General features: G+C 50.2%; 7 protein-coding genes across 7 annotated transcripts; 4 read left to right on the top strand and 3 right to left on the bottom strand.

Annotated features, from left to right (window-relative positions):
• Positions 1-395: 395 nt before the first annotated feature.
• Positions 396-2087, top strand: N7479_005056 (Zn(II)2Cys6 transcription factor; the record flags this gene model as incomplete). Its single annotated transcript, XM_057252753.1, has 1 exon — positions 396-2087. The coding sequence occupies one exon, from the start codon at positions 396-398 to the stop codon at positions 2085-2087; it is 1692 nt and encodes a 563-aa protein (XP_057112078.1).
• A 598-nt stretch (positions 2088-2685) lies between these two features.
• Positions 2686-3780, top strand: N7479_005055 (alpha/beta hydrolase; the record flags this gene model as incomplete). Its single annotated transcript, XM_057252752.1, has 2 exons — positions 2686-2751; positions 2806-3780. The coding sequence occupies 2 exons, from the start codon at positions 2686-2688 to the stop codon at positions 3778-3780; spliced, it is 1041 nt and encodes a 346-aa protein (XP_057112077.1).
• A 221-nt stretch (positions 3781-4001) lies between these two features.
• N7479_005054 (uncharacterized protein) lies at positions 4002-4497 on the bottom strand (the record flags this gene model as incomplete). Its single annotated transcript, XM_057252751.1, has 3 exons — positions 4002-4189; positions 4249-4371; positions 4434-4497. 3 exons carry the CDS (start codon positions 4495-4497, stop codon positions 4002-4004), a joined length of 375 nt encoding a protein of 124 aa, XP_057112076.1.
• Positions 4498-5049: 552 nt separating this feature from the next.
• Positions 5050-5673, top strand: N7479_005053 (uncharacterized protein; the record flags this gene model as incomplete). Its single annotated transcript, XM_057252750.1, has 3 exons — positions 5050-5146; positions 5199-5315; positions 5369-5673. 3 exons carry the CDS (start codon positions 5050-5052, stop codon positions 5671-5673), a joined length of 519 nt encoding a protein of 172 aa, XP_057112075.1.
• Positions 5674-6319: 646 nt separating this feature from the next.
• Positions 6320-9457, bottom strand: N7479_005052 (TBC domain-containing protein; the record flags this gene model as incomplete). The annotated part of the gene is made up of 1 exon (XM_057252749.1): positions 6320-9457. One exon carries the CDS (start codon positions 9455-9457, stop codon positions 6320-6322), a length of 3138 nt encoding a protein of 1045 aa, XP_057112074.1.
• Positions 9458-10163: 706 nt separating this feature from the next.
• N7479_005051 (SDR family NAD(P)-dependent oxidoreductase) lies at positions 10164-11337 on the top strand (the record flags this gene model as incomplete). The annotated part of the gene is made up of 4 exons (XM_057252748.1): positions 10164-10288; positions 10385-10416; positions 10471-10801; positions 10881-11337. The coding sequence occupies 4 exons, from the start codon at positions 10164-10166 to the stop codon at positions 11335-11337; spliced, it is 945 nt and encodes a 314-aa protein (XP_057112073.1).
• A 712-nt stretch (positions 11338-12049) lies between these two features.
• Positions 12050-14872, bottom strand: N7479_005050 (DENN (AEX-3) domain protein; the record flags this gene model as incomplete). The annotated part of the gene is made up of 2 exons (XM_057252747.1): positions 12050-13408; positions 13472-14872. The coding sequence occupies 2 exons, from the start codon at positions 14870-14872 to the stop codon at positions 12050-12052; spliced, it is 2760 nt and encodes a 919-aa protein (XP_057112072.1).
• Between the last annotated feature and the right edge of the window lie 97 nt (positions 14873-14969).

Here is a 14969-nt window from a genome sequence, read left to right as displayed (position 1 = left end):
CAATTGTATCGTGACCTTTTTTGCCTTGTAATTCTTGAACCCTTTACTTTTGGTGTACTTTTGTCTCTTCCCCCCCCCCCCCCCCTGGGGTTTCTTTACCTTCTTACTACTCCGTTACTCCATTACTCCATTACTCTCCAGGGAATATCCTTGTTGACATTTTCTCTAGGAAGATATACATTCTTCCATAAAGAAAAAAAAAAAATTACATCCCCCCTAGTTCAACAGGTCCCCCCCTAAGTGCCTGTATACAAATTACTTTTTTTCCCCCTGGAATAATTGGAACATTGGAACATTTGAACATTCTCAATCCTCCATCTTCTCTTCCCCTCCATTCATCCCTTTCAGTTCTACTTTCTCTCTTTAGCCATTTCCTATATGCGTCTTTCTTCACTATGACTGAATTTCAGACTACTGCTGGGTCTAAACCAGGTCCCGCCTTACTTGCCTGTCTCCAGTGCCGTCACAAACACCTCAAATGCGATGGCAGGACTCCTGTCTGCAGTCGCTGTGAACAGTCCCGATCCCCTTGTGAATATACTAAGTCTCGGAGAGGGTACAAGGGCCCGTCGAAAAAGCGTCGCGCTCACTCGCCAGAATATTTGCCCATGGATCCTCACGCGGTAGGCATGCTCGATGTCCCCGTGGATTGGAGCTTGCAGGCTGGTTTCACTTATTCGTCAGCCGTACCACTGCCATCATCCGCATCGACTAGTCCCGGACTGCAAGGTTTCTCGACGCCAATTGTTCCATCTGCTCGCCCAATGAGCGGCCCGTTGACCCCAGATTCTTCCTCTGCTATCGGCGGAGATGGCTACCTGCTCGATATCTACTATAACTATTTCCACGCCGCTCACCCAATCCTGCCACCCCACCGGCTGATATATCGAACCTTGCTCCCCGCATACTTGGAGCAGGTGATGAAGTTCATCGGTGCCCACTTCACCCCGGCTGCCTCAAGTGACACGTACCGGCCTACAGTTGTTGCAATGGTCCTAGAACAGAATTTATCGGTGGAAAAGGTGCAAGCGCTGCTTCTGCTGGCGATTGTCCTTCATTCAGACAATGAGCGTGGTGAGGCCGGAGTTTGTCTAGCCGCTGCAGTAGATTCAGCCTTTGAGCTTGGCATGCATCAAGGGACGTTTGCAATCCTTATGAGCAATGGCGATCCAATTCGCGCAGAGTCTCTGCGGCGCACCTGGTGGGAGCTTTTCGTAATCGAGGGACTCATGACCGCCCTTGGTGTGCAGCGCGAGTACCGATGCAATGCAGTGCCGCTCGAGGTCCCACTTCCATGTGAGGAGCGGATTTATCAGGATGCCTTACCACCGCCACAACCCCCAACCATTGCACAATTCGACGGGCGTGTGTTTGCAGACGAAGAGCGTGACTTCTCCTCATACTGCTATCGTATTGAAGCCATACGCATTCTCGGTCGTGTGGTAGCAATGCAGGATATGACCGAAGGACAGCAGGATCAGGTGGAAGCCCTTGATGCGCGAATTGGTAGTTGGGGCCACCACTTGCCAGAATCCAAGGAAGAGCTCTTGCGTCCCGACGGGAGTGTGGATGAGATCATGTTCCAGGCGACCATGATGCTGAACGGCGCAGCCATTTACCTTAACTTCCCGCGGTCCGATCTTCTTTCATCTCCGGCCGTTGCCGCAGAAGTCATCTGTGGCCACCATGGTCCGATCAGTGTACCTGCATTCTCCCACAACGAGCATGCTATGAAGGCTGCCAAAGCCGCCCGAGAGCTGTCTCGCCTGGCTGCCTTCCGTCTGCCCGTTATCAAGCATACCCCATTTTTCATCTGTGCGCTCACTCTGAGCTCCATTGTCCAACTGGCCACCTGCTCGGTCAAAGCCGGTCAAATGCCAGACCCTAGCCGCGACCGTTTGGCGTTGACGATCGGCGTCTTCAAGTCGTTGGCTCGCACCTGGGCCATTTCCCAGTCAATCATGCGGCAGATCAAAGCAGTTGCACGGGATGTGATGGACCTGGGACTGCGTCCGACGATGGACTCGCTGGATCTAACTACGGTGTTAGATAACAGTCAGTTCTGGGTGGATCAGAGCCCAAGCTGAGGGAAGAGGATATGACTGCCTCTCCTGGCCTTTCCAATATTTCACACGCCGTCTCCGATATTCGTGACATTTCGACAATCGTTGAATCAAGTCAATAGTGTGCTCATCAGTCTTTGCTTAAAGGGCTATAGTGCTCACTGCCTCCACCAACCCCCCTTGTAGGGCTCTGGTCCCCTTTGGGGCTTGTTACAGACCCAAGTCCGGAGTATAATAGTATAAATCTGTATCCGATTCCTGGCCGGACTTTTGACCGGGGTATCCGGAGGGAAATAAGACAGTTTTCCATTCTCGGCTTTGTATATATCAGACTATTTGATTTGTCTCTTCGCCTTTATACACTCTTCAAGGTAGTCCTAGACTGAGACTATAGGGCTTTATCTCTGTTCCTATCTGAATTTACAAAATTCACGAATAGAATATGTAGATCATTACCCTTACCTGACTTAGTGCACGGCTCGCGTTCATAATTATTTTATGAAGCTGGGGTTTGGCAATGTAAGCCGCCACTTCTGTATAAAAAAGACTCCGAGCATGACTCTGATTTCCGATTTGCACTCTTTTCTCTTTACTCCGTACTATCATTTCCTATTTTATCAATATGGATCCTTACAGCACTAAGCAAGCTGTCCTCCAGCTTGGTGTTATCGACCTAGAGATGGACAAGGTGAGCAGAACTGATAGCCCTGGAGCCCTATACCCTCATTAATAAAATGCGTAGATCTTTCAGAAGAATCCCCCTCTCGATATATCCTCAATCCCAGCAGAAGTTTTGTCTCAAGGCTCAATGGTGAATGAAGAGGCTATTTGTGAAATGTACTCGAGACACGGAACTCAGGAGACACTGATGACTATCCCAATGCGAGATGGTCATGAAAGCGAGATGCGCATGATCAAGCAACCCAATGCAATGCCTAATACTCCGCTCGTGATTTTGATTTATGGTGGTGGGTTCTTTAGTGGCACGAATATCCAACTACTTCCCTGGGCGACAGCAACGGCCGCACTCTACGGGGCAACAGTCATTCTCCCTTCTTACAGACTGGCACCACAACATAAATTCCCCATTTCCCACAACGATATTTGGGATAGCGTAAAATGGATTGCTGCCAATGCCTCTTCACTAGGCGCTGATCTCTCAAAGGGCTTCGTCATTGGCGGCAGTTCAGCCGGAGGAAACCTGGCAATCGTCACTGCTCACCGCGCCATGAGAGAGAAGCTCTCCCCTTCACTGACAGGTGTGGTGGCCATTGTCCCGCCCTGCATGGATGAGAAACATGTACCAGAAAAATACAAGCATCTATGGGTGTCACGCGAGCAGAACGCCAACTCACCAGTCTGTAATGCCAAGGATATAGAAACCTGGATGAGCTGGTGGGAGCCAGACTTCCTGTCTGTTGATTTTTCGCCATTGAATTCGGATGTATCGCTTGCTGGCTTGCCACCGACTTATGTCCAGGTCGATGGGATGGACACGCTGCGTGATGATGGATTGATATACGAGAAACTCCTTCGCGACCATGGCGTCGCTACTCGCCTGGATGTTTATCCCGGTATGCCTCATACTCATTGGTGTTGGCCCGAGCACGCGTTATCTGTCAAGTCTCATATTGATACTCTGTCTGGTATTGGGTGGCTGCTTGACCGGGAGCTTGAGAGAGACGAGATCGAGCACCTCTGGAATACGGCGCCTTAGATGGGGTCCTAGGTCTTGTACTGGAAATATTTTGGCTACATATTGCAGCAAATAACCAATGACGGGCTTTAGAAAGAGTCTATCGGAAACGGAGGTACTTATTCGAAGAAGCAAGCCACTATCGACAATAAATAGGCTTTGAGAGATTTGAAGAGAGAATATATTTATGCAGATGAACAACGACAACATTACTCATTGAAATATGAAACGTACCAGGCAGACTATTGGTACTCGCGGAGATACTTCAACCGCTTAATAGCAAGAGAAAAGTCCTCGTCGGTAGTAACCGTAGCTGCACGTCTACCACCAGGAATGGCAGCCATCATTTCCTTGGCCAGCTTCAACTCCGAATTTAGAACTTCTTTGAGATTGAAGTGCTCATGCTCAATCGTACGTGCTTGTAGCGTACCTAAATTAGAGACAGATTGGTTAGCAACAGTGGGTACATAGTAGAACGCATAGTCTTACGATCGACTTTGGCAAGGTGCTTATTAGCCTGCACGATTGCCCCCCAGAGAGCACATACTTCTGCCATTTTCCCAAAGGTATCGTTGCGAATCCAGCCTAGGAGTCCGTTAAGGAGGTCGGCCTCTGATATCTGTTAGTCTCGCGATAGGCTAGAGGATTGAAGCGAAATAGAAAGACATGCCTACCTTTGGTCTCCCTAGATAGCCTGTAGAGATTGGGGATTTCGGCTGACATGCGTTCATAATTCATTTTGCCGAGATGATAACTAAGTCAAAGGCACTATGGAATAGGTTGTTCTCAAAGGAAATGGATAAGAGAAGAGAAGCGTGTTATATAGACCAAAAGAGCATGAAAATGTCAGCGGACAAACGATTGGCTTTCAAATTCAGATAGATGGTCATTGATTATTTGGATATCTGGTCCAGTCAATCTGTTCAGAGAGAATATGCCTTGGAATTCGAACAAAGCGCCCAAGTCAAAGCAGTACATAAGATCTATTTTGAGAACAAAGAATCTAGCCATAGCACGTTTCACATCCCCACAATTTCGATTTTTACACCAACCCCGAGGTATTTGGCCTTTTTAGAGCCTTGGAAATACGTGAAGGAGGACAAAGAAAATTCATTCTTGTCAGAATGGCTGTGATAGACCAGGGAGGAACAAAGAGAACGACTCGGCTCTTGGGAGGTGATCACCGCAGACGAAAAACAGAGAGAAAAAGAAGGAATGAATTCCCTCTTCTTCAACACTCATTCGATATTTTTCTGAATCATTTTATTCTTCCTAGTAGTTTGGGTTGAAATGGCCTCTGAAAATACTCCTCCCCCGGATTTTGTGAACCGCATGGAAAAGATTCCAGCGCCATATCTGAGTGAACAATATGGCTACAGCAAAGACGGTAGGTTGAACATGATCCTCCTTAAGAACAAGAAGTTGACAAATATCGACAGGACTATCTTGCGCAATGATTGCCTGGATGCTGGACCTTAATGTCAGAGCAACAATCAAGAAACGCGAGTTCCAACGCACATATCAGAGAATGTGCCTTTACATCAAGCATATGGAGCGTACGTATATTAAAATCTTGAAAAGCCAGAGAATCAAAACTGATATGTAGTAGGCCTCATGGATCAAGCCAACATTAGCTATGACGCCTACACTGGCACGGAAGACGGTCGAAGAATGAAAATAGCCAGGGAGACCTTGAAGCCCCATTTGAAGGCCAGGTTCATGTCTACAGCACCATATCCAGTCACAGCTCCTATCAGTACCGATGGAGAACTCTGCAGAAGCGTCTCGGATGCACAGACATTTGAATACAAGCTTCACCAGTTAGAAATAATTCGGTATATGGAGAGGGTTGATGGACCAGCATTGACTGATTTTGAGACGAGTACGAGACAGCCCAGACCTGAGACAGGCTAACTGAATGGTCTCAATTGAGCAGATAGTGATCTTCGGTTTGAATACTGGAGGTGATTTGGTCAATGTTTCTCTTCGCAGTGCCTTTTTTTTTGTCATTTACCTACAATGATTGTTCTGCTTTTGAAATTTCCCACAGAGTTCAATTTCGATACGAAACTGAAACGTATATGATTTAAATCGGAGCAAGTAACTTACGAAGAATGATAAGCTTGTTATCCCTTCCAAGAATGGAGCCACATGTTAGGCACTGCAGGGCTGTAGAATGGAGTTCCTTCTTTCACTATAATCAGCAATGTCATAATAATGCACAAATAATAATGATAATTGAAAGAAAAAAAAAATAACTTCGATTTCATTCAAACAAGTCTAACAGTGCTGCCTCCTAAGTGTAAAATCCAGGGGTATCTCAAATGCTGGGTTGGTGTATGAGACGAGCAACCAAAACACCACAGGCCATATCAACAGGTGCTTTCACAAAACACAGGACGGAGTAATAATGAGGGAAATAGCGCCTAAGGGAAAAAAAAAATAGAACAGAAAAGCTAAAACTCCTTGCCTTATGCTCAGGTCGTATCGGCATTGCATGAAAAATGTAGGGGGAAATGAATGAAAGGCTATGATGAGAAATTCCGTACCAAGCAAGGGTCTAGATGCCTAGACTGCTGCTCAGTTCGCGCATTTCTTGCAGGGCAACAGCACGACGTGCAACGACATCTTCGCGGCGGACCACATTGCGCAGTGCTTCACTAGCTTGGATCAAGCCATCGATACTGATCGCGTGGTTGGTCATTTGGTGGTTAATATATGTATAGAGTGCTGCCGGCGTCGAGCAGGTCGTCAACAATTGCTGCTCGTTGAGTTTGAGCAGTGCGAGAGCAACTTGGAACAGGAATGTGCTCCCACCTCCACTACCAGAGGCAAGATTTTCACCAACATTGGCAGTCTTGTCATTGCTCTCCTTAGTACTAGAGGTATTTGGCCCGGAGACATTGACTGCGCTGGTCACATTAAGACATAGAACCACGTCCCATACACGATACAGTGCCTCCGCAGAGAGGCAGTCTGTAAAGACAGAGAGGAACCATTGGAAGGTGAGTGCCTCTAGTTCAATGCCCAGTTCTTCTAGATGGGCGGAGAGTTTGGGAAGTAGCTCTGAGATATACTGGCGTAAGACTACCTGGTCGGCACGGGAGGCGAGCAAGCCATGGTCGTAGTAGTGCTGGGGCAAAATAATTTCGATCATCGAAGTCAGAATCCAAAATGCGTCCTCAGCAGTGGGCATGATCAGCAGCAGAGACCCTGTGATGAGGTTCATGCCCTGACAGTAGCCTACTTCTGGGTTACGGCGCGAGTACGCCAGCAGAACCTCTTTCAGTTTGCTCACACCCGGCCCTTTGCGGAAGAAGACATTATCGGTGAGAGTACGGCGAATATCCATGTCGATTTGTGCGACAACAGAAGTGTCGGGGTCCGATCCGCCAACGCCATGCACAAGGTCATCATAGTAGCCAGGAATTCGCATTGCCGAAGCCCCGCTGCATTCTGACCAAGTCTTAGCGCGAAGGGCAACTGGGATGCCGCCGAGTACGAGCATCCGGAATTCTCGCCACTTCGCTCGCCCAACCTTGCCTTTGTTGCCCAGACCTGCGATGCCTACAACTTCACCGTCGGCGAGCGAGACTTCTGGCGTGTCAACAGCAGCAAGAGATCGATCGGAAGTTGCTGCAGCGGCTGCCGCTTCGCCCTCTTTTCGGCGTTCAGCACGCACTTTGCGAAGGAACTCGTTCCATCTGACGGTTCGATCACGTTGCAGTGTATCGTGGAGATCAGTCAACTGTTCTAATAACAGTTTTACGGGCTCCATCTCTGCAACAGTAAATCTAGACGCTGTGTCTTTAAGCTGATCTGATGACAACCCAGAGAATTCAGGGCTGTCGGCCGTGATAGCCGACGTAGACGCCGATGGTTGTACGCTGGAGCCGACGGCCAACGCTCCGTCTTTGTCATAAGAGACAGATGAGCTATGAGAGCGATTTTCTCCTGCAGTAGTCAAAGAGATAATCGGGCCTGCGGAAGGCGTGTGGGACAATAGCTCCGTGCCACGGGACGGGATTTTCAGATAGTCCTGCCAGCGACGGATGGCAACAGCCCCACCGTCAGGGTCATCTGGCGAGTCAGGTAGAGAACGTGAATCGGAAGCGCCCTGCCGAAGTTTTGTGATTTCGGGATCATCCTCATGATCTGATGCATCGGTTCGAAGCGTACCGAGAGTTTCGGCTATACTCAAACGGTGAATGCTGCTTTTGGTAGTGCTGGCTTCTCTCTGGCGCTTCTTTCTATGTTGATCATAGATGAAACCAAACCGGTCGGTAAGAAACTCACCCGGTTGGGAATTGTTATAAATAGGCGTGAGCGTCGGAGGCTTCGATTCCATGGGCAAAATGGCGTCCATCTCAACGGGTCCCAGATTCGTGGAGCCCCTATCCGCAGGCTCCGACGCTGCGCCCTGAGACACGCTGCCAGTTGCAGTCCGTCGCAAGGCAGGAGAGCTCATTTTGCCCTGAATGCTCGATCCACTGGCAGACCGTCCAGAAGTAGGTATACTGGCATTGCTGTTTATCCTCTTCAGTGCGGCCACCGCCGACATTGAACCCTTAGAATTGGCAGAAAGTGTAGACGAAGTACTTTTGTCTCCGTCCGGTCGTTTATGCTGGGATCTATTTTGGGCAGGCTCAGCATCGCTTGCTTCTTTGCTCGACTGAGGATTGCCAGCGAATAACTTAACAGTCCAAGAGCCAAGAGAACGTGAAGATCTGCGAGAATGAATGCTTGCATCGTCGCCATTTGTAGAGGTGCTAGCAATGCGCTTCGCCGGGCCGTTTCGTGCCAGGCCCTCCGGGGGCTGAAATAGTTGCTCATCAATCGCTTTGCGGCGCATTGCAGGATTGCTGGGCACTCGGAGGCGCTCGGCCTCTTCTTCTCCAAGTTCACCAACATCACTCATAATGCTACTAGCGCGACTAGTTTTCCGGCTTGTATTAGTCGATCCAAAAAGGTATTCCTGCCAGCCCCGAATCGAGCTTTGACGCCTTCGGTTATCAGTGGCTCCGCTGCCTCGGGAATCATTGTCTAATCGCTGCGCCCGAATCGTGGCCTGGGTTTCTGCTGAGTCCCCTTGAGGCCGAGAGCCAACGGTGTCTTCCATAGCTTGAGACATCAATCCATTCAAGCCGGAGTAGGTTTGGCCAGCATGATCGCTGCTATGGGTGCTTTCTGCATCCGAGGCACGATCCCCTTGCGGGTTCTCCAGCTGATATAGACGGCGTTCAATGTCTTGATTAGACACAGACACATCTCGCAGCATTCTCTTCAGCTCCCTCTCCCTTGCATCGGCCCGTTGGCGGAGGGCCGAGATCTCTGCGTCCCGTTGAGCCAGATCGCGAGCGAACTGCCTCACCATCTTCACCGCTCCTGTCCCAGCAACCAGCCTCTCAATGTGCGCATCATCGGCCAAATGCAGGGCGCCTGGGATATCGTGTGTCGGGACGGAATCGGCGAAGAGGGCAGCTCGGCCTGATTTGTGCGACGGCCCAGTCGTCAAATTTGCTAGCGTAGCCTTCCGCCCTCGGCCAGTCCCGCCTCCATTTGATTCCGTTCCATCTTCGGAAAACAATGCATTTGCCAGGCCGCAGGCGATGGTGGAGGATTTGTCTGGCGGTGAAAGCGAGGGGAACGATGTCAAATCGGTTGTTGTGTGGGAGGAACCTGAATGACGTTTTTGCATTTTGGCACGACCAATTTTAGCATTTCGACTTCTGCTCGAGGCGGTTGACGCTTGGGATGAAGAACGCCGCTGGGAGTGGATGTCGGGATCTGCCATGACTCAACAACCGGGCAATGGCGTGGACGGTGGAATCGTTGATTAATGACTTCATGAAGGCTTTCCGTAGAGATTTCGGAGTTAGCTGAATCGGAAAAGGCCTCCGGGTGAATGAGACAAATAATCAACTAGTTTATGTAGCTTTCTGATACTTGGCTCGTCTTGTCGCGCGTTCTTGGCGATCCTTGTTGTAGTGATCCGTGGATGGAATGAAGGGAGATCGACCGTGATTTTCAGGGGCGGGCACGGATTTCAACCCTAGATACCCTATTTTAGGACCAACAAAAGCATAAGAAAACAAAGAGCACAGATTTGGAGTTGTTCTGAAACCCACAAAGACAGCTTTGATACCCTATAGCACATGACGTGACCGGCTAACTGTCATGTGACTCGATTGCTTAAACTTATTTTCACGTGACTATGCTGTCTGTTAGTCCCTATGCCCGGCCGTAGTCTAGGAGCCTCGGCTCTCCGCATTACCGACCAAGTGGGGAAAGCTGATGAGCTGTTACAACTACAAAGCTCCCGCAATTGAAGCTGTTATTGTAGCGCATTCAATTCCTTTTTTTTTTCTTGGCAGCCTTTTCAGATCCACTCGAAGCTAAACGGTATGTCTGCCATAGCAAAGCAACGTCTCCAGGCCCTGAGCAAGCAGCTGGTTGAGGGGATTCCCTTCGAGGGCACGTTCGAGGATATCCCCAAGATCCGTCATGTTGCTCCTGATTCAGCAGGACCGTAAGTAGTGCTGAATCTTATAGTTTTCTTCTGGTTCAGCTGGCTTCTATCGTTGCATATATTACAAATATGCATGGCTAATACATAAATATACAGTCGGGTCAAGGACAAGGTAGTAATTGTGACCGGTAATTACTATTCTCGAACACTATTTCAAACCCACTATACTGACAAAATCCTAGGGGCTAATTCTCCCAATGGCATCGGCCGAGCTAGCGCCCACCAATTCGCCAATAATGGTGCCAAAGCAGTTTACATCTGCGACTTCAGTGACACCTATCTGGCAACACACAAGCGGGAGCTGGAGTCCCTCTACCCAAATGTAGACATACACGTGCGGTCATTTGATGCGGCCGATGAAAAAGCCCTGAGTGGAGTCATCGACGAAGCAGTCAGCAAATATGGCCGACTAGACGTCTTCTTCGCGAACGCGGGCGTGGTAGGGCAACCGAAGCTATTCACTGAGATTGATGGCGAGGGATTCCTAAACACGATGCGAGTAAATGCTCTCGGGTACGTACATCCTTTCCTGAAATATGACAAACATAATTCCCCGAGAGCCGAACCAATCTAATTGAACCGGGACAAACAGTGTCTTCCTAGCAGCCAAACACGCGGCCCCAGCAATGAAAATAACCTCAGCCTCAAAGCCATACCCAAGTGGCTCAATCATTGGCACAGCGTCTGTAGCAGGCCTCCGCTCCAACGCCGGTTCAACCGACTACTCCGCCTCAAAAGCAGCAGTGATATCGATCGCGCAGACGGTCTCGTACCAGCTCGCTGGGACAGGTATCCGTGTGAACGCGATCTGTCCTGGTTTGATTGAGACTGGGATGACGCAGACGGTGTTTGATCGGGCGCGGGAGCGTGGGACGGAGCGCAAGATCGGGCAGTTGAACCCATTGCAGCGGGGGGCCGTTGCTGATGAGGTTGCGCGTGTTGCTCTGTTCCTTGGTAGCGATGAGAGTAGCTATGTTAATGGACAGGCTTGGGCAGTTTGTGGTGGGTTGAGTGCTGGCCATCCTGTTGTGCCGGGGAAGTTGGCTTGAAATGAGTCCTGGGGGTGTATTGGGTTGCAATTAGGTGATGTACACAGTTAATTATTAGCATATAAATGCTACAAGGATCACTTAAATAATTCCAAAGGCCTTTCGAGGTCGCTCTCGCTACAATGGATGTAACTTGTGGCAATTTTAAAAAAAGTTCAAATTCACAGGATCCCTTTTAAACAACAGGGAACTATATATACCCTGGTAGATCGGAACAATCCAGATCAAGGACTGTAGATAGATAGGAAATTTCATCCGCAGACAGCGCGGATGGCGGTGCAAAGTGGAGGGCTCTCTCTTCGAGATGGGCGCAAAAACAAATCAAGCCGTTCCATCCCAGACGGCACGACATATAGTAGATAAACAAATTCCTGGGGAGAGAATAGGGCAAGAAAAAGAAAAAGAAAAAAGACCCGGGAAGGCAAAAATGCCCATAAATTATTGGACAAGAAGACACATAGATGGTCGGTGGATATAATGAAGATCAAAAATAATCAACACGACGGAAACCAGCAGGAGAAATGAGAAATACGCCAGACAACCAGAGCGTATGTGTGTATTTGAGATACTGCACAGATGAAGTGAAAATGAGAAAAATGCCTCGCCAGACAGAAGGAGAACAAGGAATGGACAGAGAAGAGAAAAAAAAAACAGAAACAAGATCGTCTCAGTCAAGCGTTGCGTCATCTAACCTGAAAAGCTGATGGAAAATCTAGGAGAGCACTCGTGCGGTAGAGGGCCGCATGAGATCCTCGCTAGTCTGCTTGGACAGAGTGCCACGTTCAGTCTGCTGGTCGTCAACGTTCTCAGTCTCGTGAGCGCGCTCATCATCATCCTCAACGATCCGGGTCGGGATATCGCCGGGACCATACTGCTGACTTGAGCGTTCGGGGAAAGTAGAGCTGCTGACCATGGACATGGATGTGCTGGAGCGGTTGTGGACCAGATCTGGAGTCGGGGGGATACTGGAGCGGCGGTTGTCCGGGTGGAGAGAGTTGTTGTCAGCGTCACTGATCTCGCTAGGAGCGCGGGTGGAGCGGCCGTCGTTGTCGTAGTCGGAACCAAGACGGTCGTTTTTGTGGAGCTTGGAAGAGATCTGGGATTCTTCCTCCTCCTCGGCGTCCTGAGCCAAGTGCAGGCCTTCGACGGCGGCGGCGCATTGGTCGCTGATGCTGCGGATGATATCTGCGATGGCATCGGTCTTGTCGCGCAGGTAGCGGTCTGCGACATCTGTAATGCTGAGACGAGCAAGGGTCTTATGATCCTTTCCGAGGTTCAGCAAATGCTGCTCTAGCTCGGGCTTCATGTCATTTACCAGGGTATTGTGACCATTGACCTCCTTAGCCGTCTTGACGGACTCCTTTGACTCAGCGACCGACACATCCTCCCTGAGCTCCTCTGGAGCGTCCTCGTAGCCCTGCTCGACCATTTCAGTAATCTCAGACCTGCTACCAATGGAGCGGACGATGTGCTCCATGTGGTGGCTCTGGCCATTGATAAGGCTGCGCAAGTGCATGACAACACGCTGGGCATCTTCACGTTCGCGGGCAAGGGTCGCGTTAGTGTGCGAGAGAGCAGAGATCTCTTTCTGGTTGCGCTTGCGCTCACGCTCAAGCTCTTCGGCAATCTCCTGCTGAAGGACGAGTGCCTCGAGAGCATCGTCGCGCTGCTTCTCAGTGCCGGACAGGCGCAGAGTAAGACGAACCACATCATCCTTCTGTTGGTCAATAAGAGCAGTGAGGCGACGGCTCTCGCGCTTGTGGTTTTCGATCTTGGATTTGAGTTCCGAGGTCTCCTTGGTGAGCTGCTCAGCAAAGGCCTGGAACTTGAGGAACTGCTGCTTCCAAGTCTCGAGCTCCTCGACCAAGAAGTTGTTGCGCTTGGTGACCTTGCTGAGCTCGGTATCCATTCTGCCCTTGAGGTTGATGAAGTCTTGCCAGGCTTCCATAGCATCCCGAGAATACTGGTTACGCTCGCGGACAATCTCGTTGAGGTGACGCATGGAAACTTTAGTCATGAGAGGCTTCTTGACAGAGCCTCCGAAGATAGCCTTCATACCGGTGTTGCGGCCCTAATAGATAGAATGTCAATTTCGATTGTGGTTAGTGACAATTGAAAGGCGAAAAAAACGTACCAGCTTCTCACACACATGGTCCATGACGCCCATAACAGCATCCTGGTTCCACCATTGGGGTTCTTCAATACTTTCGACCTCTCCTCTCATGACGATGATCTGGCCAGCCGGGATGAGCTTGCCGCCAGCGTAGGCAGTACGCAGGTGCGGTGGAACACCGGAAGGCGAGACATCACCATTCAGGGATTGGGTCATACGGTTGATGAACTTGGTGCGCTGGCCCTGGTTCAACACATTAGGCGGACTGGATGTGAGGACAAAGTTGCGATCAAGGTCGACCACGAGGGCATCAGATGGGGCATTGAACAGAGTTCGGCACTCTGCGGTAATTCCCAAGATGTAGGGACCGGGCTCCTGGACCAGCTCCTTGACGTGGCGGGCGTGAACCACGGGCACGTACAGACCACTCCACTCATAGACGCGAACACAGTAGCGAATGGTTTCCGCGGCGACAGTCAGCATCGCCGGGTAGTGGCTGACGAAAATGATGCGGCGGGTAGGCGAGACAGCAGCCTCGATCACGCCGACAATGTTGGGGATAGACAAACAAGTGAACAATGGCCACATGGCAAAGTTTTGGAAGCCGGTAGGCGATGAGGGGAACTGATAGCACAGGGCATAATCCTTCATATCAATACGGACCAAGTCGTTGAGACGTGGGGCCGGGAAGCTGAGGATGCGAGAGACCTCCTCGGCGTGGAACAGGTTGGTGGCCTTGTTCCAGTGGATCCACATGCCACGGAGGTAGTCACCTAGCAGATCGTAGAGGGGATACCGGGAGAGGAAGCTTAAGCAGTAAGGAATCCAGTAGGTCTCATCGGGGTTATCGTAGAAGTCTGGCTCTGTCTTCTTGCGTAGCTCGCGGATGGTCTCCGCGCGCTTCTCATCCGCACGGGACCAAACGCGCAGCGCGATACCGTACAGAGTGTGAGAAGAGTCCTGTTGCAACACGAACGCGTGGTGTGCACAGTGAGGCTGGCTCTTACCGGTGCAAATCTCCACGTCGTGAGGGAAACATGCTCGCATAGCTGAGTGTAAAGCTCGTGCGATCTCGTTATCTTGCTCTAGTCGAGGGCTGCTCCCCAGGATCTCAGGGAGCCAGAATTGACCGACGGCCCCCTTCATGTGGCCAATCTTGCCTTGGTCGGGGACAGGCGCCTTGACCCATTGTGAAGGTTCGCGTCCGACACCACATACCATGTAAGCATGAGTGAGTGTTTTCGGTGTCCGCTGGGCAGGCTTGATGCTGAGTGTGGACGGGATAGGTTGAGTGATGCGCGAATGCAACGACGATGTGCGGCTAGGAACGACCAGCGAATTTTCTCCTTCGCCGCGTGTAGTCGGCCGATCCCGAGTGGATGGCCGGACAAAAGACCCATGATCTCGCAGAGAATGGACCATTTTTGCGTTGTAGATTTATATATATGTATATATATATATCGAGTTTGAGTATGTCAAGTTGGGAGTATGTAGAGTTGTGGACAGTCCAGTTTGGAAT

Source organism: Penicillium vulpinum, assembly GCF_028829585.1.
Source record: "Penicillium vulpinum strain IBT 29486 chromosome Unknown utg000002l_segment0_segment0, whole genome shotgun sequence".
NCBI lineage: Eukaryota > Fungi > Ascomycota > Eurotiomycetes > Eurotiales > Aspergillaceae > Penicillium > Penicillium vulpinum.
Note: the sequence above shows the minus strand (reverse complement) of the source record. Positions and strands in the feature narration are given on the sequence as shown.